This window comes from Entelurus aequoreus, linkage group LG08 (assembly GCF_033978785.1).
Source record: "Entelurus aequoreus isolate RoL-2023_Sb linkage group LG08, RoL_Eaeq_v1.1, whole genome shotgun sequence".
NCBI lineage: Eukaryota > Metazoa > Chordata > Actinopteri > Syngnathiformes > Syngnathidae > Entelurus > Entelurus aequoreus.
This window is the reverse complement of record NC_084738.1, coordinates 46,725,146-46,748,144: the sequence shown is the minus strand read 5'-3', so window position 1 is coordinate 46,748,144 and position 22,999 is coordinate 46,725,146. Positions and strand designations below refer to the sequence as shown.

Sequence of the window (22,999 nt, the reverse complement as noted above, 5' to 3'; positions counted from 1 at the left end):
ATGTTGCTCCAAAACCTGTATGTACCTTTCAGCATTAATGGCGCCTTCACAGATGTGTAAGTTACCCATGTCTTGGGCACTAATACACCCCCATACCATCACAGATGCTGGCTTTTACACTTTGCGCCTATAACAATCCGGATGGTTCTTTTCCTCTTTGGTCCGGAGGACACGACGTCTAGTTTCCAAAACCAATTTGAAATGTGGACTCGTCAGACCACAGAACACTTTTCCACTTTGTATCAGTCCATCTTAGATGAGCTCAGGCCCAGCGAAGCAGACAGCTTTTCTGGGTGTTGTTGATAAACGGTTTTTGCCTTGCATAGGAGAGTTTTAACTTGCACTTACAGATGTAGTGACCAACTGTAGTTACTGACAGTAGGTTTCTGAAGTGTTCCTGAGCCCATGTGGTGATATCCTTTACACACTGATGTCGCTTGTTGATGCAGTACAGCCTGAGGGATCGAAGGTCACGGGCTTAGCTGCCTACGTGCAGTGATTTCTCCAGATTCTCTGAACCCTTTGATGATATTACGGACCGTAGATGGTGAAATCCCTAAATTCCTTGCAATAGGTGGTTGAGAAAGGTTTTTCTTAAACTGTTCAACAATTTGCTCACGCATTTGTTGACAACGTGGTGACCCTTGCCCCATCCTTGTTTGTGAATGACTGAGCATTTCATGGAATCTACTTTTATACCCAATCATGGCACCCACCTGTTCCCAATTTGCCTGTTCACCTGTGGGATGTTCCAAATAAGTGTTTGATGAGCATTCCTCAACTTTATCAGTATTTATTGCCACCTTTCCCAACTTCTTTGTCACGTGTTGCTGGCATCAAATTCTAAAGTTAATGATTATTTGAAAAAAAAAGAAAAAAAAAAAAGTTTATTAGTTTGAACATCAAATATGTTGTCTTTGTAGCATATTCAACTGAATATGGGTTGAAAATGATTTGCAAATCATTGTATTCCGTTTATATTAACATCTAACACAATTTTCCAACTCATATGGAAACGGGGTTTGTACATAAAGCTGAATGGAGGTCCTCAAGCTAGAGTCTTAGTTATTAAAGACATCAAGGATCTGGGCGAATATCAGAACTCCCAGCAACTACAACTACAACGATAATGGAGTCTGACGGAAAGCAAACATTGACTACAAAATTACAAAGATATCAGAACTCCCAGCAACTACAACTACAACGATAATGGAGTCTGACGGAAAGCAAACATTGACTACAAAATTACAAAGCTCCAAGGGATTACCGAACAAGATGATCTTCACTCAGGTGCACATTCATCTACACTTACAGACATTCAGAAAGCAACACATAATTGTTGAACAGGAATGTATGCAACTAAAAATCTTCAGCAGCATAGATTACAATAGGAATAATTGTTTTTATTATACAGATGAACAATATAACGGAAACATTAAAATGGACAACAAACTGTTGATTATTCATTTAAACAGCAGAAGTTTGTATGCAAATTACAACGTGAAGTATTTTTTGGAACAATTCAACGAACCCTTCAAAGTTATTGCTATCTCAGAAACATAGATGGATGCTAAAAAAAAAAAAGGATTTTGATCTGGAAGGATATGAACTAAATTATATCAACAGAACCAACAAGAACGGAGGGGGAGTAGGTGTGTATGTGATGAAGAACTTAAACTACAAAGTAGTAAGAAATATGTAATTAGCTATTGATAATATCTTAGAATGTATATCCATTGAAATATGTCATGAAAAAAGTAAAAACGTACTGATCAGTTGTACATGTAGATTATCGAAGTCAAACATTGATTCGTTTGAGAACTGGATTAATGCAACTTTTACTCAGTCAAAAAATTATGTGGAGACTTCAACATTGACCTCTTGAACCATAACAAACCAAAGGCCATAGATTACTTTATTGACACAATGTATAGCCTGAGTTTATATCTATGTATAAATACCCATCCATCCATCCATTTTCTACCGCTTATTCCCTTCGGGGTCGCGGGGGGCGCTGGAGCCTATTTCAGCTACAATCGGGCGGAAGGCGGGGTACACCCTGGACAAGTCGCCACCTCATCGCAGGGCCAACACAAATAGACAGACAACATTCACACACTAGGGCCAATTTAGTGTTGCCAATCAACCTATCCCCAGGTGCATGTCTTTGGAGGTGGGAGGAAGCCGGATTACCCGGAGGGAACCCACGCAGTCACAGGGAGAACATGCAAACTCCACACAGAAAGATCCAGAGGCCGGGATTGAACTCACGACTACTCAGGACCTTCGTTTTGTGAGGCAGACGCACTAACCCCTCTTCCACCGTGCTGCCCATTGTATAAATACTTCTCAGATGGAAATGTAAAAATGGCAATATTAACAAAGTAGTAGAAAGCTTCAATAAATACTTTGTGAACATTGGACCAAATCTGGAGAAAAAGATTCCAGATCCCGAATCAGCTCAGGAGTTGAATGACACTATAGACAGAAATTCCAACACTATGTTCCTCGAAGGTGTGACAAAATAGGAAATAATATTGTGAAAAAATGTAAATCCAAGACCTCAACTGATTGTAAGAGAATTTATATGGAAACGATAAAAAAAGGTTATTAAAGAGATTTCAGAACCTTTAACATATATCAGCAACCTATCATTTCAAACAGGCAAATTCCCAGATAAAATGAAAATAGCAAAAGTCGTACCGATTTATAAGACTGGTACCAAACACCAGTTTACAAACTACAGACCTGTTTCTAATATTCACAAATAAAAATCAAACACTCACAAACAACCAATACGGATACAGAGCCAACATCTCAACATCAATGGCATTAATCGAAATAACGGAAGAGATCCCCAATGCAATAGATAGCAAAAAATGAGCTGCTGCAGTGTTTATAGATTTAACAAAAGCATTTGACAAAATTAATCAGAATATCTTAATAAACAAATTAGAAAGGTATGGAATCAGAGAGTTGGTCTTGAACTGGGTTAGAAGCTACTTAACCAACAGGAAGCAATACGTGAAGATAGGCGAACACACTTCTACAGAGCTGAAAATATTTTGTGGCGTATCTCAGTGATCAATACTTGGACCAAAATTGTTCAATCTTTATATAAACGACATTTGTAAAGTTACAAATTACTTGAAGTTTGTATTATTTGCAGATGATACAACTGTGTTTTGTTCAGGAGAGAACACGCAGAAGCTAATACAAATAATAGAAAAAATGAATAAATTAAAAAGAGTCTGTTTTTGTCAACCAATCTTTGAATCTCAGAAAAACTAAATAACTGTTATTTGGTTACAGTAGAAGGGAAAGTCAAACACAAATAGACGAAGTAGACATTGAAAGAGTAAAATAAAAACACATTTTTGGGTGTAATATTAGATGACAAAATGAATTAGAAACCGCAGGTAAAAAATATACAACATAAAGCAGCAATAAACACGTCAATAAAGCAAAATATGATCTGGACCAAAAATCACTTCATGTTCTCAACTGCTCGCTAGTGTTACAATATCTGATTTATTGTGAAGAAACTACAAATGTGCGCTTAATTCACTAACGGTGTTACAAAAAAAAATCTATTAGAATAATACATAATGTTGGATATAGAGAACCCTTTATTTATTGAATCACAAATATTGAAATTCAACAATTTGGTGCATTTGCAAACAGCTAAAATTATGTACAAAGCAAACTATAACCTGCTACCCAAGAATGTACAACAATTATTCTCAAGAAAAGACTAGAAAGTATAACCTTAGAGTAAAATCTTATTTAAAACATTTGTATGCGCATACAACACTTAAAACTTTTAGCATATCCATCCATCCATCCATTTTCTACTGCTTGTCCCTTATGGAGTCACGGGGGGTGCTGGAGCCTTTCCCAGCTGCACATGGCTGAAAGGCGGGGTACACCCTGGACATATCCTTATTCCCTAAGCTCTGGAACACTCTGCCCCTCCATGTTTGAACTGCTCCCACATTGGAGTGTTTTAAGTCTCGTCTTAAGACCCACTTTTATTCTCTGGCTTTTAACACTACGTGAGTTGTGTGGTCCTCTGTGTTTAAAAATTTGGAATTCTATTTATTGTTTTAATTGGTTTTACCCTTTAAAATCGTTTTTAATCATATTTACTTTTATATTTATTTATTTTTTGTTTTTATTCAGTCATTGGTGGAGCTAAGGATACTATTTGAATATTGTTTTTAATATTGTTGTGCAGCACTTTGGAAACATTTTTGTTGTTTAAATGTGCTATACAAATAAAGTGGAAGTGAAGTGGAAATAAATTATTGAATGGATTAACCAAAGAAATCAAACAAAGCACTAATATGATCCAGTTTAAGAGACTGTTCAAACTACAAGTGTTCACAAAGTTCAAAGACAAACAATTATGATGAACATCTTGAACCTTTTTTTTATTTTTTTAGATAATGATTATTTATGTACTTATTTGTTTACTTACTATGGTATATTAATTAATTATTTATTCACTGTTCTGTTACAGAGAACAAGGACATGGGATAAAATTGCTATGATATGAAAAGGGGTAGGATTAAATAAACTTTGCTTCTTCCTACTCCTTTTCGGTTATGCTGTAATGAAACAACTGGAAATATGTGATTCATTACATTGTATAGTATGCATGTTCGAAATAAACTGAAACTGAACTGAACTGAATTGATGCCTGGTGTAATACAACCAATGTGTTTCCTTTTTTACGATTAACCACTTAACAAGTCATAGTATTTTGTAAATAATGTATTATTAGTTTTAACTTTTTTGTATTTAGCCTATTGAAATTCAACACGAGGAACACACTTTACAAGGCCACATTAAACACATCATGATAACGTAGCTCACTTTAGTTATTAATTATGGGCATCTGACGAAGGTAATTTTTCAGTTACTCTGTAATTATTCATTATTAATAATAATGTTTAATAATTACAGAGTAAATCTTACTTACTGACTTGAACTTAAATGAGTCATATTTCAATTCAACACAGCCTCTGATGGGCGCATACTGGAGCACTTTCCGACAGTGATATGTGTGTAACATACAGTGACACGTTGCTCGACAATTAACTAACTGGTGACATTTTGTTTTTTTAATGAACTGACGACTTGTCCAGAGTGTAGTGCGGCCAGATGATAGCTAACGTAGGCTCAAGAGTCCAGCCTGTGCCCCATCAGGGGTAATGTTACTGACAATTTTAGCCACCCTAAATCGTTTTATTCTCACCATTCTGAGAAAAAAGTTTTTAGTATCCTGGGCCACTGCTCTACTGCTCCTACTACTGGCATTGTTCTCAACTCTTTTTTGGTGTCTGGATTTGTGCATTTTGGAGGACATCCTAAGCCTGCTGGAGTTCGCTCCTGAGTCGCGCTGATTTAATTTCAGATGAGGAAGAATCATGTGAAGAATGAACCGCGGTGAGGATAGACCAAATGACTTTAAAAGAAGGGGCCAGGAAAATTATTGAAATTATTACAATTAGAATATTGTATGACTTGTGGTTTTGTTTTAATTCGGATTCATTCGTATGCATAAATATCATAGTTCAGTGTATGCAGAATCATTTTGTCATAGAGGTTACTGGGGTCTATGTGTGGGCCCTAGCGGGCTGTGGGCCCTTAAAATTGTCGTCACCTGACATTTCCCCCCTACACAACAGGCCTTTTTACTAGGTTCTCCTCTCTCCACAGAATATAGCGTGACCGTCAGGTTCTTGGTCACCACCCTGACAAGACTAAGATAAATGCAACAATGTACATAAGGCTGAAACGACGCGTCGACGTAGTCGACGTCATCGGTTACGTAAATACGTCGACGCCGTTTTTGTGCGTCGACGCGTCGCATATTGACGTCACACTACCGTCATGGCGGACCGCAAAGCAGACTATCAAAGCAGACGATGCGAGCGGTGCGAGCGAGGGGGGAAAAGCATGCCAAAAGTGGTCAAAAGTGTGGGAGTATTTCAATAAACGGCCTAATAATGTTGTTGTATGCACACTGTGTCGAGCGGAAATGGCCTATCATAGCAGCACAACGGCTATGAACGAACATTTGAAAAGAAAACCATCAACTAGTCAATCGTCCGCGCGAGCATACGTTGTCATCATTACACAAAAACATGAATGTGTCATTTGTATCTGCTAGGGGTGTAACGGTACGTGTTTTGTATTGAACCGTTTCGGTACGGGGCTTTCGGTTCGGCACGGGGGTGTACCGAACGAGTTTCTAAGCTAAAGCTGACTTTAGCTGCTAAAGTCTTAACAAGCTGCTTCGCTCTTCTGCCTCTGTCTCAGCACGCAGCATTGTCCCACCCACACAACCATCTGATTGGTACACACGCAGCATTGTCCCACCCACACAACCATCTGATTGGTACACACAAAGCATTATCAGCCAATCAGCAGTGTGTATTCAGAGCGCATGTAGTCAGCGCTTCAGCGTGGAGCAGATAGGTGTTTAGCAGGTGAGCATCAGGCAGCGGACTCTCCCCAAATGATAATAAACACCTCCCAGTCAACTACTAGTAACATCACTATGAGCCCGTTGACCTTCTAGAAATATAAACTGCAGCTCAGCTCACTCGCAGTCCTGGTTTGAGGTGAAGGCTAATTAGCTCTCAGTTCCAGCCACATCGACCCCTTCTGAGCGCCTATTTTCAGCTGCTGGGAATATTGTAAACAAGAAAAGAACCAAACATGTACACATGCTAACCTTTCTTCATTACAACTGTTAGTCACTCACTGGAATGAGTAGAATTGGTTATTGTGTACTGTGTTGGACTGGATGTTTATTTTGCACATTTTAAAAGCCATACTTAATGTTTACAGTGCTCCAGAATATTTAGATTGGCACTTTTTTGTATTGGATGTTTATCTTTATTTTTTGCACATTTTAGCAAATAAGCAATACTTTCACTTTTGTTGAAATGTTTACACTGTTGTTACAGAATATTTTGTTTTGCACTTTTTTTGTACTGGATGTTTATCTTTATTTTTGCACATTTTAAAGTAAAATAAGCAATACTTTTACTTTTGAAATGCTTATACTATTGCAGAATATTAAGATTTGCACTGGATGTTGACTTTTATATTTGCACATTAAAAAGCAAATAAGCTACTTTTAATTTTGTTAAATGTTAAAAGTTTTAAATGTTTACATTGTTACAGAATATTTAGTCATGTTGTTGTCAATGTTGACTGAGTGGCCATACTTCTTTTTTTTGTAAATAAAAGCCATGCCTTTTGAAAAAACGGGCCTACATTTATTTTTTCATCTTCATTTTGAATAAAAAAATAATCGGTAAAAGGAAAAATAATCTATAGATTAATCGAAAAAAATAATCTATAGATTAACCGATTAATCGAAAAAATAATCTATAGATTAATCGATAGAAAAATAATCGTTAGCTGCAGCCTTAAATGTACAGAGACATCCTGGATGAAAGACAACCCTTCCCATCCAATCTGACAGAGCTTGAGAGGTGCTGCAAAGAGGGCGAAACTGCTCTAAGATAGGTGTGCCAAGCTTGTGGCATCATATTCAAAAAGACTTGAGGCTGTAATTGTTACCAAATGTGCATCAACAAAGTATTGAGAAAATGATGTGAATAAAAATAATACAACTTTTATTTTAATACATTTGCAAATGTTTAAAATAAATAAATTTCACATTGTCATTATGGGGTATTGTCTGTAAAACTTTGAGGACAAAAATTAATTAATTTAATCTTAGAATTGCTTGGTTGCATATGACATCACATCTGTGTTTCTGCGCCACGGCTTAATTCACATGATGGTCAACAAGTTCTTGGGTGTTCCAGTCGTTCAAATAGAGAGTCAGGAAAGAGTTTTTATAGAGTCCCTAAAGAAGTGGTTCATAAAGGTAATAAAGTCAGGGATAAAACAAAACTGTGGTGAAGGAAATTATTCTTCAACCCTTTTGAGTTCTGGTTGGCTCAAAAGCATATACTGAAACTTGATGTTGCTAGCAAACATTTTTGAACAACAGGAACATCTATAGGTATATAATGAAACAAAATAGGAACTTCACACCAAAAAAACAACTGCAGACATGAATTGTAGATGACACTAATATTTGTAGCAGGAAATCAACTGCAGACAACCTTATCCTTTTTTATGGTGTTATATTGTTCAACTATCAATAGCAGTCACTATAAATAAATATAAAAAAGTTACAGTTAATACATTTGATCTGTATTGGTAGCAGCCAACCTCACTTATGGATAATCTGTATCAGAATTGGCAGCATAAAATCCTGATTGGAACCTTCCTTATGAGTATAGTCCTCCCTTGTTTAATGCTGTTGATTGGTTCCAGATAAAGGAATTTTTGGCAAGTAGATATTATTAATTATAAATCAAATATTTGTATAGCTACAGCATAAAAAACCTCTTTGTGACCTTCTAAATGTGTTTTTCAACATCATGTGAACCCTCTAGATACCTTTACATGCTTTGTTATCCAATATAGTAATGCTGCCTCAGGCTGAGCCAATCAGTGGACAGGACACTGAACAGCACGCTCTGATTGGCTTGGATGTCCTAAAATGGCCAACACCATAGTAGTATTAATATTTTTAAATTTAGCCATTGTTATGCTTGAAATTGCTTAATTTAGGACAAAAACATTATGGAATATGCTTGAAAAAAATACACCCAAAAAATCTGCAATGTAGTAAAGCTGCAATATTTGAAGTGCAATGTGACGAGGGAAGACTGGTTGATAATAGGAGTTTATGTTTTTTTTTTTAGTTATTGTGTACCACTGATTTTAGTTTGCTGAAACAATTGTATGTAATTGAATACCTTAACGAACTATTTTAAATATTGTGTTGATATTGTCAAACTGTCAATAGTACTCTCTATAAATACATAAAAAAATGTAGTTAATACATGTGACTGGTATTGGTATCGGCTGATCTCACTAATGGATGATCAGTATCGGAATCAGAAGCATAAAGCCCCGCCCCACTGGCTCACCCTCGTGACTCCACATGCTGACAATGAAACGATCCAGCTGGCAGCGCAGGAAGTTGCGCTCTTCCTCCAGCTCTTCGACGCGCTTCTGCAGCCAGGCGTTCTTCTCCAGTGCCACGTAGAGGTGCGCTCGCAGGTTGGAGACCAGGATGAAGGGGCTGTACTGCAATGGGGAAGGCTCCTGCATGGCGGGCTCTGCGAGAAAGAACATGAGCAGGGATGGAGTAGCTGTAATGTAATTGTGTCCATTGTCAGAATGATAAACAACAATGGACGCTGTGAGCCATCAATAATGCGGCAGTAATAAGACCGCTGTCAACATGATTGACAGGCGTACCGTCCATCATCTGTTGACCTTGGTGGTAGGAGGTGGGCCTCTCCATAGTCTCCGTTGGGGGGAAAGAAACCTCGTAGGACCCCATGTACAAACCTTCTTCTGCAGGAGGCGTGTAGTGCATGGACACAAAAAGACATCATTAAAAAAAGACTATCTAATTATAATAATATTAACAGTGCTGACTTTTGATTGACAGGTACTCACTGAACAATTTGTTTATTATTGTGCTTGTACAGCTGCTTCTCGCCAAATATCAGAAACTGCTCTCAGTATGATGTGAGCACAATAATAAACATAACTGAGCATGATAATGATTATTATTGGAAAAGAGCAATCTTCATCGTCAGCGATTCAACATGCCACAGTCTAATACGAGTATTATGAACCAAATACCAATGAATACAGGGTCAGTATTATATAAAATATCATTATTAAATAATGAAATGATTTACATCTAAAAAATGTGTATATATACAGTACAGGGACAAAAGTTTGGACATACTGCACCTCATTCAATGTGTTTTCTTTATTTTCATGACTATTTACATTGTAGATTGTCACTGAAGGCATCAAAACTATGAATGAACACGTGGAGTTGTATACTTAACAAAAAAAGATGAAATAACTGAAAACGTGTTTTGTATTCTAGTTTCTTCAAAATAGCCACCCTTTGCTCTGATTACTTTTTTGCACTTTTGGCATTCTCTTGATGAGCTTCTAGAGGTAGTCACCTGAAATGGTTTTCCCTTCACAGGTGTGCTTGAAGCTCATCCAGAGAATGCCAAGAGTGTGCAAAGCAGTAATCAGTGCAAAGAGTGGCTATTTTGAAGAAACTAGAATACAAAACAAAAGCTTAGGCTGCTGCCCCCGCGACCCGACCTCGGATAAGCGGAAGAAGATGGATGGATGGATGGAATACAAAACATGTTTTCAGTTATTTCACCTTTTTTTGTTAAGTACATAACTCCACATGTGTTCATTCATAGTTTTGATGCCTTCATTGACAATATACAATGTAAATAGTCCTGAAAGTAAAGAAAACGCATTGAATGAGGAGTTGTGTCCAAACTTTTGGCCTGTACTGTATGTATGAACACACTTATTTCTTAACAAATTATATCAAACACATTTTATTTGTTAGCGCTTTTCATACATATAAAATGTAGCACAAAGTGCTTTACATTTAAAAACATTTAATAAACAAATAATTCCAGGCTCAAACTGTCAGTTCCCCCCCACCCAAAAAACCACCCCCGTTTCCCTCCATGACACGTACACACATTATAAAAGCCATGTAAAAACATATGTGGCTGAGCACGGAGGAACCAGGTGAGAAAACACTATCTTAGGGAGCCGAGTGCACCAGGAGCTGCATGATGACAGGCCACAACGAGAAACCGATGAGCCAGAGCCTTCGCAGCCGCGGGACATCAGAGCCCCCGGTGCAGAAGGCTTCCACTGAGGAAACACTGAAAATAACTCAAATAAGAGGATAAAATGAAATGAAAAAAATATATTAGTATGATGCAATATAATTTATAAAATGTATCAATATTACATAAATATGTAGGTAAAAAATATATACAAATAAATACATTGACGTAGTATAAAAGCAAATAAATACTAAATAATCAAGGAAGTAAACATTTTATGAAATTATGAGCTGAATAAGAATGTTATTGAACGCAAAATTAAAACGGTAGGTCTTGAGCTTGATTTTAGAAATATAAGAATAGTGATTTAATATAGATGATATATTAAAGTTCTGCAGCCTCCGCAGCAGAACCTGCAGGTTCTGTAACAGCTTCTTCCCTCAGGCCATCAGACTCTTGAACGCATCAAAATATTTCCCTCAATTCCCCCCGAAAAAACTGATTAACTCGCTGGAATATAAAGACAATATAACATGCATCCATAAACCTGGATGCATATGCAAAAGTGCAATATATGTATCTGTACAGTAATCTATTTATTTATATCTGCACCTTATTGCTCTTTTATCCTGCACTACCATGAGCTAATGCAAATATTTTTTGTTCTTATCTGTACTGTAAAGTTTAAATTTGAATGACAAGAAAAGGAAGTCTAAGTCTAATATTATTGATGCACAATTCCAACAAAATAATAAATTGTGAATCGAGCAGACGTTATCAAAATATTAACTGTTGTCATTTAAAATAAAATTAAGTAAATAGTAAATTGATTTACGTGGACCTCGATTTAAACAGGTTGAAAAACTTATTCGGGTGTTACCATTTAGAGGTCAATTGTACGGGATATGTACTGTACTGTGCAATCTATTAATAAAAGTTTCTATCTATCAATCAATCAATGGAAAATAAGTACAACTCGTAATGGCTCTTATTAAGATTAAGATTAAAGTACCAATGATTGTCACACACACACTAGATGTGGTGAAATTTGTCCTCTGCATTTGTCCCATCCCCTTGGGGAGCAGTGGGCAGCAGTGGCGCCGCGCCCGGGAATCATTTTGGTGATTTAACCCCCAACTCCAACCCTTTGTTGCTGAGTGCCAAGCAGGGAGGTTATGGGTGCCATTTTTATAGTCTTCAATTTAATTGGCGTTTTGACTGCCTGTGTCCGAGAACCTGCTCAATACAATTGAAACTACAGTGTATTTACAGTAAATATGTGCGTAAAAACAACACCAGAAACATGAATATAGATATTTTTGGGAACGCATCAATTTGGTATCGACCAGGTATCAATACTACCGTGATATCGGCAAAATCCTTTTTCTCATGAGCAAAAACGACTAAATAAATTAGCCATAACGCAGCCCTACAGTCTACCAATATCATTTAGAGTCTATTTCGTAGTTGATTAAGTGATAAATGTGTCACTACTAGTGATTAGTGAGGTGGTAGCGTTATTGCTAATTGCTAATGACGCCGTTTCGTCTCAGAAGCGGTTTAAAAAGTCTCCCATTAAATGTATCTTGTTTTTGTTACCTGGCTTGTTTGCATCATCTGTGCTGCTGGCGGGATTCATTGTGCTAAAGACGCTTAATAACGCAAATGAAAGTTGTCCCTCGCTGACGTTAATATTCTTGTAACACAGCCCAGCCCACGCAGCACAATTACCTGATTATAAGACCGCTGCGCACAGGTGGTGGCCTCGTCGCGCCTGCGCACCACAGCCTAGCTTCTACCGGAAGTGGCTGAGCGCTCGTGAAAGGTAAGTAAGCGCGCGCATGTTTGAACCACCGGAAATACGTCACGTATGGGCGGAGCAGTGAGGTGAGCGTGGACGACAAATACGGAAGTGAAAGAAAAATGGCGAAGAGAAAAAAGTAGGAAAATCTTTAAAGGACTGGTTTGTGTCGTTGACTAAACAACAACAGCAAGTAAGTCACTTTTTTTCCCCCACATACAGATGAAGTGAAGTACACTTTTAAACTCAGAAACGCTCTTTTTAAAGTCCAAACTTTGGTTATGTGAACGTGGCTGTATCATTTTATGTTTATATTATTTTGAGTTTGCTTGATGCCTTTTATCATTTAAAATACATATAAATACATTATTATAGACAATATAAATGATGTATGCTTTCATGTTTTGTTGCGTATGATATCATTAAAGGTTTAAAGGCCTTCTGAAACCCACTACTACCGACCACGCAGTCTGATAGTTTATATATCAATGATGAAATCTTAACATTGCAACACATGCCAATACGGCCGGGTTAACTTATAAAGTGCAATTTTAAATTTCCCGCTAAACTTCCGGTTGAAAACGTCTATGTATGATGACGTATGCGCGTGACGTCAATCGTTGAAACGGAAGTATTCGGACCCCATTGAATCCAATACAAAAAGCTCTGTTTTCATCTCAAAATTCCACAGTATTCTGGACATCTGTGTTGGTGAATCTTTTGCAATTTGTTTAATGAACAATGAAGACTGCAAAGAAGAAAGCTGTAGGTGGGATCTGTGTATTAGCGGCGGACTACAGCAACACAACCTGGAGGACTTTTAGATGGATAGCAGACGCGCTAGCCGCCGACCTCACCTTGACTTCCTCCGTCTCCGGGCCGCCGACCGCATCTATGATCGTCGCTCCGTCGATCGCTGGAACGCAGGTGAGCACGGGTGTTGATGAGCAGATGAGGGCTGGCGTAGGTGGATAGCTAATGTTTTTAGCATAGCTCTGTGAGGTCCCGTTGCTAAGTTAGCTTCAATGGTGTCGTTAGCAACAGCATTGTTAAGCTTCGCCAGCCTGGAAAGCATTAACCGTGTAGTTACATGTCCATGGTTTAATAGTATTGCTGATTTTCTGTCTATCCTTCCAGTCAGGGGTTTATTACTTTTGTTTCTATCTGCATTTAAGCCCGATGTGCTATCACGTTAGCTCCTTAGTTAAAGAGCTTCGCCGATGTATTGTAGTGGAGATAAAAGTCAATGTGAATGTCCATTCCGCGTTCTCGACTCTCATTTTCAAGAGGATATAGTATCCGAGGTGGTTTAAAATACAAATCCGTGATCCACAATAGAAAAAGGAGAAAGTGTGTAATCCAATGAACCCTTGTACCTAAGTTACGGTCAGAGCGAAAAAAGATACGTCCTGCACTGCACTCTAGTCCTTCACTCTCACGTTCCTCATCCACAAATCTTTCATCCTCGCTCAAATTAATGGGGTAATCGTCGCTTTCTCGGTCCGAATCGCTCTCGCTGCATTGTAAACAATGGGGAAATGTGAGGAGCCTTTCAACCTGTGACGTCACGCTACTTCCGGTACAGGGAAGGCTTTTTTTATCAGGGACCAAAAGTTGAGAACTTTATCGTCGATGTTCTCTACTAAATCCTTTCAGCAAAAATATGGCAATATCGCGAAATGATCAAGTATGACACATAGAATGGACCTGCTATCCCCGTTTAAATAAAAAAAAATTCATTTCAGTAGGCCTTTAAATTCAGTTCAGTTCAGTTTCAGTTTATTTTGAGCATGCATACAATACAATATAATGCATCACATATTTCCAGTTTCATTACAGCACATCCGAAAAGGAGTAGGAAGAAGATGATCTTATTTAATCCTACCCCTTTTAATACCATAGCAATTTATATCGGTTCACAGCCGAGTGTGAAGCGACTGGGATGGGAATCAGCACCTCCAAGTCCGAGTCCATGGTTCTCGCCCGGAAAAGGGTGGAGTGCCATCTCTGGGTTGGGGAGGAGATCTTGCTCCAAGTGGAGGAGTTCAAGTACCTCGGAGTCTTGTTCACGAGTGAGGGAAGAGTGGATGGTGAGGTCGACAGGCGGAATGGTGCGGCGTCTGCAGTAATGCGGACGCTGTATCGATCCGTTGTGGTGAAAAAGAAGCTGAGTCGGAAGGCAAAGCTCTCAATTTACCGGTCGATCTACGTTCCCATCCTCACCTATGGTCATGAGCTTTGGATTATGACAGAAAGGACAAGATCACGGGTACAAGCGGCCGAAATGAGTTTCCTCCGCCGGGTGGCGGGGCTCTCCCTTAGAGATAGGGTAAGAAGCTCTGTCATCCGGGAGGAGCTCAAAGTAAAGCTGCTGCTCCTCCACATCAAGAGGAGCCAGATGAGGTGGTTGGGGCATCTGGTCAGGATGCCACCCGAACGCCTCCCTAGGGAGGTGTTTCAGGCACGTCCGACCGGTAGGAGGCCACGGGGAAGACCCAGGACACGTTGGGAAGACTATCTCTCCCGGCTGGCCTGGGAACGCCTCGGGATCCCCCGGGAGGAGCTGGACGAAGTGGCTGGGGAGAGGGAAGTCTGGGTTTCCCTGCTTAGGCTGCTGCCCCCGCGACTCGACCTCGGATAAGCGGAAGAAGATGGATGGATGGATGGATGGATGGACCATAGTACGCAAACAAATATTAAATACATAAATAATCTTTGTCTCAATAAAAAAAAAAAAAGGGTTCAAGATGTTCATCATAATTCTTGTTCTCTGTTCTTTGTGAATACTTGTAGTTTGAACAGTCTCTTAAAGTGAATCATATTGGTGCTTTGTTTGATTTCTTTGGTTAATCCATTCCATAATTAAATTCCAAATACTGATATGCTAAAAGTTTTAAGTGTTGTACGAGCATACAAATATTTTAAATTAGATTTTCCTCTAAGGTTATATTTCTCGTCTTTTGTTGAGAAGAATTGTTTTACAGTCTTGGGTAGCAGGTCATAGTTTGCTTTATACATAATTTTAGCTATTTACAAATGCACCAAATTATTGAATTTCAATATTTGTGATTTAATAAATAAAGGGTTTGTATGTTTTCTATATCCAACATTGTGTATTATTCTAATTGATCTTTTTTGTAAAACAATTAGTGAATGAAGCGCACATATAAGTCGCACTGGAGTATAAGTCGTATTTTTTGGGGAAATTTATTTGATAAAACCCAACACCAAGAATAGACATTTGAAAGGCAATTTAAAATAAATAAAGAATAGTGAACAACAGGCTGAATAAGTGTACGTTATATGACGCATAAATAACCAACTGAGAACGTGCCTGGTATGTTAACGTAACATATTATGGTAAGAGTCATTCAAATAACTATAACATATAGAACACGGGTAGGGAACCTATGGCTCTCGAGCCAGATGTGGCTCTTTTGATGACTGCATCTGGCTCTCGGATAAATCTTATCTGACATTGCTTAACACGATAAGTAATCAATAATTTCGCTGGTAATCACAGTGTTAAAAATAACCATATACCAACCAGACTACAAAGCCATCAGCAAAACCATGCAGCACCATAAGTCACATTAATGGTAAGAGGTAATTTATTTATTATTGGTTACCTTAAGAATAATAATGTTATTAAAAAGAATAAGAGACTTATTATACTTTGAAAATGTTGGTCTTACTTAAAAATGCACGCATTTAGTTGTAATCAGTGTTAAAAAATATTAAATGGCTCACGGAAATACATTTTTAAAATATTTGGCTTTCATGGCTCTCTCAGCCAAAAAGGTTCCCGACCCCTGATATAGAACATGCTATACGTTTACCCAACAATTTGTCACTCCTAATCGCTAAATCCGATGAAATCTTATACGTCTAGTCTCTTACGTGAATGAGCTAAATAATATTATTTGATATTTTACGGTAATGTGTTAATTTCACACATAAGTCGCTCCTGAGTATAAGTTGAACCCACGGCCAAACAATGAAAAAAACTGCGACTTATAGTCCGAAAAATATGGTAACTCCACATGTGTTCATTCATAGTTTTGATGCCTTCAGTGACAATCTACAATGTAAATAGTCATGAAAATAAGGAAACCCCATTGAATGAGGTGTGTCCAAACTTTTGGCCTCTACTGTACATCTAAGTAAAACATTAAAACAGTGTTTGCTCATATGTCATTCGGACAATCTCATTGCATTTGTGCAAAAATAATTTGAATCATGATGGCAAATAATTTACTGAGATTGAACAGGATTAGGAAAGTCAAAGTGTGATTTGAATTGTTTTATTTTTTTAGGGAACTCCCTCCCCTATCTAGCGGTCACAATGGGGCTGTGTGGAGGTCTGTCCCACTGCAAGGTGGCTCTGGCCTTCGCTGTCTTCTTGGACGTCCTGGGGGGCACCGCCTTGTTGCTGGGGGTCTTTGCCCATCTGGAAATCAAAGGCCGAGATTTTGGAGATCTGCTCGTCTATACTGGTATGTTGTCATTGTCATGTTGTCCATGTACATAGTGTATATACATGCCCCCGCCCCCCATTTTTTGTATATATTGTTTTTCAAATCACCTGACATGTATACTGTGTATATGTACATCATTTATCCATTTTTTGACGTAATTTTTTATATACATGTTACAGGTTATATATCTTTTATTATTGAATGTATCAAATGTGATGAATATTTAATGGACCACAATGGAAACAAGCCTTTTGGCTTTTTGTGCCATCCATTTGCCTTTTTAAAGCATTACATGGATTCTATTCTTTAAAGGCGTACTGAAACCCACTACTACCGACCACGCAGTCTGATAGTTTATATATCAATGATGAAATCTTAACATTGCAACACATGCCAATACGGCCAGGTTAGATTAGTAAAGTGCAATTTAAAATTTCCCGCGAAATATCCTGCTGAAAACGTCTCTGTATGATGACGTTTGCGCGTGACGTCACGGATTGTAGCGGACATTTTGGGACACCATTGTGACCAGCTATTAAGTCGTCTGTTTTCATCACAAAATTCCACAGTATTCTGGACATCTGTGTTGGTGAATCTTTTGTAATTTGTTTAATGAACAATGGAGATAGCAAAGGAGAAAGCTGTAGGTGGGAAGCGGTGTATTAGCAGCCGGCTGCAGCAACACAAACACGTAGCCGGTGTTTCATTGTTTACATTCCCGAACGATGACAGTCAAGCTTTACCATTGGCCTGGGACAAGCTTTACCATTGGCCTGGGACAACAGAGACTCTTATCAGGAGGACTTTGAGTTGGATACACATGCTTGTGGAGATGGGACAACAGAGACTCTTACCAGGAGGACTTTGAGTTGGATACGCGGTACCGTGAGTACGCAGCTGCGGCTTCCAAACATTTGATCGCTTGCCCGTACGTGCGTGCCGCTATGTGCATGTCACGTACGTAACTTTGGGGAAATATATGTGCTGTATGAACTTTGCGGAGGTGAACGGTACTTTGGGCTGTGGGATTGAGTGTGTTGTGCGGGTGTTTGATTTGTATTGGTGGGTTATATGGTTATATGCGGGATTAATTTGTGGCATATTAAATATAAGCCTGGTTGTGTTGTGTCTAATAGAGTATATATACACTACCGTTCAAAAGTTTGGGGTCACCCAAACAATTTTGTGGAATAGCCTTCATTTCTAAGAACAAGAATAGACTGTCGAGTTTCAGATGAAAGTTCTCTTTTTCTGGCCATTTTGAGCGTTTAATTGACCCCACAAATGTGATGCTCCAGAAACTCAATCTGCTCAAAGTAAGGCTGAAACGACGCGTCGACATAGTCGACGTCATCGGTTACGTAAATACGTTGACGCCGTTTTTGTGCGTCGACGCGTCGCATATTTACGTCACACTACCGTCATGGCGAAGCGCAAAGCAGACAATCAAAGCAGACTATGCGAGCGAGGGGGAAAAATCACGCCAAAAGTCGTCAAAAGTGTGGAAGTATTTCAATATACAGCCTAATAATGTTGTTGAATGCAAACTGTGTCGAGCGTAAATGGCCTATCATAGCAGCACAACGGCTATGAACGAACATTTGAAAAGAAAACCATCAACCATCAACTAGTCAATCGTCCGCGTGAGCATACGTTGTCATCATTACACAAAAACATGAATGTGTCATTTGTATCTGCTAGGGGTGTAACGGTACGTGTTTTGTATTGAACCGTTTCGGTACGGGGCTTTCGGTTCGGTACGGGGGTGTACCGAACGAGTTTCTAAGCTAAAGCTAACTTTAGCTGCTAAAGTCTTAACAAGCTGCTTCGCTCCTGCCTCTGTCTCAGCACGCAGCATTGTCCCACCCACACAACCATCTGATTGGTACACACGAAGCATTATCAGCCAATCAGCAGTGCGTATTCAGAGCGCATGTAGTCAGCGCTTCAGCGTGGAGCAGATAGGTGTTTAGCAGGTGAGCATCAGGCAGCGGACTCTCCCCAAATGATAATAAACACCTCCCAGTCAACTACTAGTAACATCACTATGAGCCCGTTGACCTTCTAGAAACTTAAACTGCAGCTCAGCTCACTCGCAGTCCTGGCTTGAGGTGAAGGCTAAATACCTCTCAGTTCCAGCCACATCGACCCCTTCTGAGCGCCTATTTTCAGCTGCTGGGAATATTGTAAACAAGAAAAGAAGCAGAGCATGTAGACATGCTAACCTTTCTTCATTACAACTGTTAGTCACTCACTGGAATGAGTGGAATTGGTTATTGTGTACTGTGTTGGACTGGATATTTATTTTGCACATTTTAAAAGCAATACTTAATGTTTACAGTGCTCCAGAATATTTAGATTGGCATTTTTTTGTATTGGATGTTTATCTTTATTTTTGCACATTTTAGCAAATAAGCAATACTTTCACTTTTGTTGAAATGTTTACACTGTTGTTACAGAATATTTCGTTTTACACTTTTTTGTATTGGATGTTTATCTTTATTTTTGCACATTTTAAAGCAAAATAAGCAATACTTTTACTTTTGAAATGCTTATACTATTGCAGAATATTAAGATTTGCACTGGATGTTGACTTTTATATTTGCACATTAAAAAGCAAATAAGCTACTTTTAATTTTGTTAAAGGTTAAAAGTTTTAAATGTTTACATTGTTACAGAATATTTAGTCATGTTGTTGTCAATGTTGACTGAGTGGCCATACTTCTTTTTTTTTGTAAATAAAAGCCATGCCTTTCGAAAAAACTGGCCTACATTTATTTTTTCATCTTCATTTTGAATAAATAAATAATCGGTAAAAGGAAAAATAATCTATAGATTAATCGAAAAAATAATCTATAGATTAACCGATTAATCGATAGAAAAATAATCGTTAGCTGCAGCCTTAGCTCAAAGGAAGGTCAGTTTGTAGCTTCTGTAATGAGCTAAACTGTTTTCAGATGTGTGAACATGATTGCACAAGGGTTTTCTAATCATCAATTAGCCTTCTGAGCCACTGAGCAAACACATCGTACCATTAGAACACTGGAGTGATAGTTGCTGGAAATGGGCTTCTATACACCTATGTAGATATTGCACCAAAAACCAGACATTTGCGGTTAGAATAGTCATTTACCACATTAGCAATGTATAGAGTGTATTTCTTTAAAGTTAAGACTAGTTTAAAGTTATCTTCATTGAAAAGTACAGTGCTTTTCCTTCAAAAATAAGGACATATCAATGTGACCCCAAACTTTTGAACGGTAGTGTATGTCTTGTGTTTATTTACTGTTTTAGTCATTCCCAGCTGAATATCAGGTCCCACTCGCCTCTCACAGCATCTTCCCTATCTGAATCGTTTCCACTGCCCTCTAGTCCTTCACTCTCACTTTCCTCATCCACAAATCTTTCATCTTCGCTCAATTTAATTGGGAAATCGTCGCTTTCTCGGTCCAAATCGCTCTCGCTGCTTCTGGCCATGATTGTAAACAATGTGCAGATGTGAGGAGCTCCACAGCCTGTGACGTCACGTTACTTCCGGTACAGGCAAGGCTTTTTTATCAGCGACCAAAAGTTGCAAACTTTATCGTCGATGTTCTCTACTAAATCCTTTCAGCAAAAATATGGCAATATCGCGAAATGATCAAGTATGACACATAGAATGGATCTGCTATCCCCGTTTAAATAAGAAAATCTAATTTCAGTAGGCCTTTAAGATGTCAACAAACTTCTCAATCAGTCAAGACCTGTCGTCATACACGCATGATGGTAATGTGTGTGTGTGTGTGTGTGTGTGTGTTTGTGTGTGAAGGTGCACTCCTGGTGCTGATGTCGTTGTGGGGCTGGGTGCTGTGGTACAGCGGCAACATGGAGGGCCTGACGTCCAAAAAGGAGCTGGGACACATCAACAGCGCCGTGGACCGCCTGGCTCGCAACCTCAGCCGCAAGATCCTCTCCTACAGGAGCCCCCGCTGATGGGAGGGGCTTCCGCTTCAGTCAAGTGTTCTTCTCCTCCTTATTGATGGCCACACACATTTCTACTGCGACACTTTTGTTTTTCACGGTGGCAAAATAAAAGCATTTTTGTACGCAGATATCTGCGTCTTTTATGGATCACTGGTGGCGTTTCTTGTTGGTGCTGACATGTTTCGTGTGCCTGATGAGACTTGATTCCAATTAGATTGAACGTTGCTTTTCCAAAATAGCTTTCTCAAAGTCTGGTCTTGGAGACGTGACAAGACTCCTGCCCAATGGGTAGAGGTGAGGGAGGCGGATTTTCCATTCGCTCCTTTGTTTTGTTCCGCTGCCAAATCCTCTTTAGGCCGCCTCAGCTCACCACCTTGGCCGCCTCGCTCTCTCTATCTTGTCTTTTCTCTCCAACCAGAGGATTCCCTTCCTGAGAAGTCTTTAAGCTGAAGTTGACGACGGGGAGCTTTTTGTCAGCGACAAGTTTTCCCATCATGCACCGACCGGGCGGGAAGTCCGCTGCTGCGTGGAGCGCAGATGGCGCTGATCAGCAGCCAGCCGCCATGTTAAGCTACTTGCTCTCACCTGCCGGATTTAGAAGGCTAAGTCCTTGCCTGCAGGAAGGTCAAAGGGTACTGCATCACTCCATCAGGTGTATTTTTACGGTGGATTACAGCGGCCATTTCTTCTTAGGCCACTGTCCTCATACATCCCATAATACTAGAAGTCAACTATCATACACAATTAAATATATAACCCAAACTTAAACATTTTAACCCATAGGAATCCGTTTGTACTTCAAGTAAAAGGACGGGGTACTTGGTTGTCAAGGTGTGGAACGCCAAAGAATCACTTAATAAAATATTCAAACACAGTGTTACTGTTCAAACTGTATGTAAGGTCACATAGGCTAAAAATATTAAATATACTCATTGAACGAAACCTCTGCCTTGTTTTAATGAATACTCAGGTCTATTATGCTACTGTATTTCAATGTTGGTCATTATGGTGGTACTTGCAAAACCAATAGTTTTCTGATGTGGTACTTGGTGAAAAGTTTGAGAACCTCTGCTGTAGCTATCAGAAATATTGCGTGCAACATAAAGCATAACAACTAGCTGAGGGACAGCTCTTATCTCAAAATATTCTTAAGGAGAGGTACCATGACATAGGCAACATTTTGGAGTGGTTGTCATGTGATTATCCCAAGATATGGGGTGGTAGTTGATGAAAAAAGTTTGAGAACAACTGCTCTAAAGTAAATCAATCAATCAAAGTTTATTTATATAGCCCTAAATCACGAGTGTCTCAAAGGGCTGCACAAGCCACAACAACATCCTCGGCTCAGATCCCACATCAGGGCAAGGAAAAACTCAACCCAATGGGCGTAATGAGAAACCTTGGAGGGGGCCGCAGATGTGGGGACACCCGCAAATGTCGACCTTATTTAAAACAAAAAACCCAACCCGGCATTTTTTTGTGCTTTAATATCATAAATTAATCCAGTCCCAAACCAAGTAAGACAGCCAAAAATAGAAACGCAAAAAACATTTTATAGAGAATAATTTGTTTTACATGCAGAAAAATATATAAAAAACACATGAATGATGAATGAAATGTATAAATGAACGTTTTTAGACTTAGACTTAGACAAACTTTAATGATCCACAAGGGAAATTGTTCAACACAATAGCTCAGTTACAATGATGGAAAGGACAATGCAGGTATAAATAGACTAATATAGCTATAAAAAATCGAACATATATACGAATATATACATATGTGTACAGAGTAATTTATATACAGATATATTATGTCTATAACATATATACAATATAAACCAATGACCATGTACAATATTACAGTATATACAGTCTATATGACAGCAGCAGCATAAAATGGAGAGTAGGTCCAGCAGGAAATAGACATTATAAACAAAGAGAAGTAGCTAACATGTCAGGTGTCAGGTAATAGGCAGATGTCATCTATTGCTGTATGGCGAGTGATTATACAGCTGG

At 38.8% G+C, this 22,999-nt stretch overlaps 2 protein-coding genes across 5 annotated transcripts in view; one reads left to right on the top strand and one right to left on the bottom strand.

The window, feature by feature from the left end:
• Positions 1 to 22,999, bottom strand: part of LOC133655962 (coiled-coil domain-containing protein 106-like) — a 33,980-nt gene that overhangs the window by 3,387 nt on the left and 7,594 nt on the right. For 2 of the 4 annotated variants that reach the window (XM_062056641.1, XM_062056644.1), the window contains exons 1-3: positions 12,339 to 12,484; positions 9,367 to 9,465; positions 9,033 to 9,224 (exon numbers count right to left, since the gene is read on the bottom strand). In XM_062056641.1, coding sequence (XP_061912625.1) covers positions 9,033 to 9,224; positions 9,367 to 9,465; positions 12,339 to 12,378 — 331 coding nt within the window. In that variant the 5' untranslated portion in view covers positions 12,379 to 12,484. Of the gene's footprint in view, positions 1 to 9,032; positions 9,225 to 9,366; positions 9,466 to 12,338; positions 12,570 to 22,999 lie in introns of those variants that run through there. The other 2 variants (XM_062056642.1, XM_062056643.1) reach the window with 2 other exon arrangements.
• Positions 12,577 to 21,128, top strand: tmem238a (transmembrane protein 238a). Its single transcript, XM_062056646.1, has 3 exons — positions 12,577 to 12,733; positions 16,857 to 17,036; positions 20,827 to 21,128. Exons 2-3 carry the CDS (start codon positions 16,886 to 16,888, stop codon positions 20,988 to 20,990), a joined length of 315 nt encoding a protein of 104 aa, XP_061912630.1. The 5' UTR covers positions 12,577 to 12,733; positions 16,857 to 16,885; the 3' UTR covers positions 20,991 to 21,128.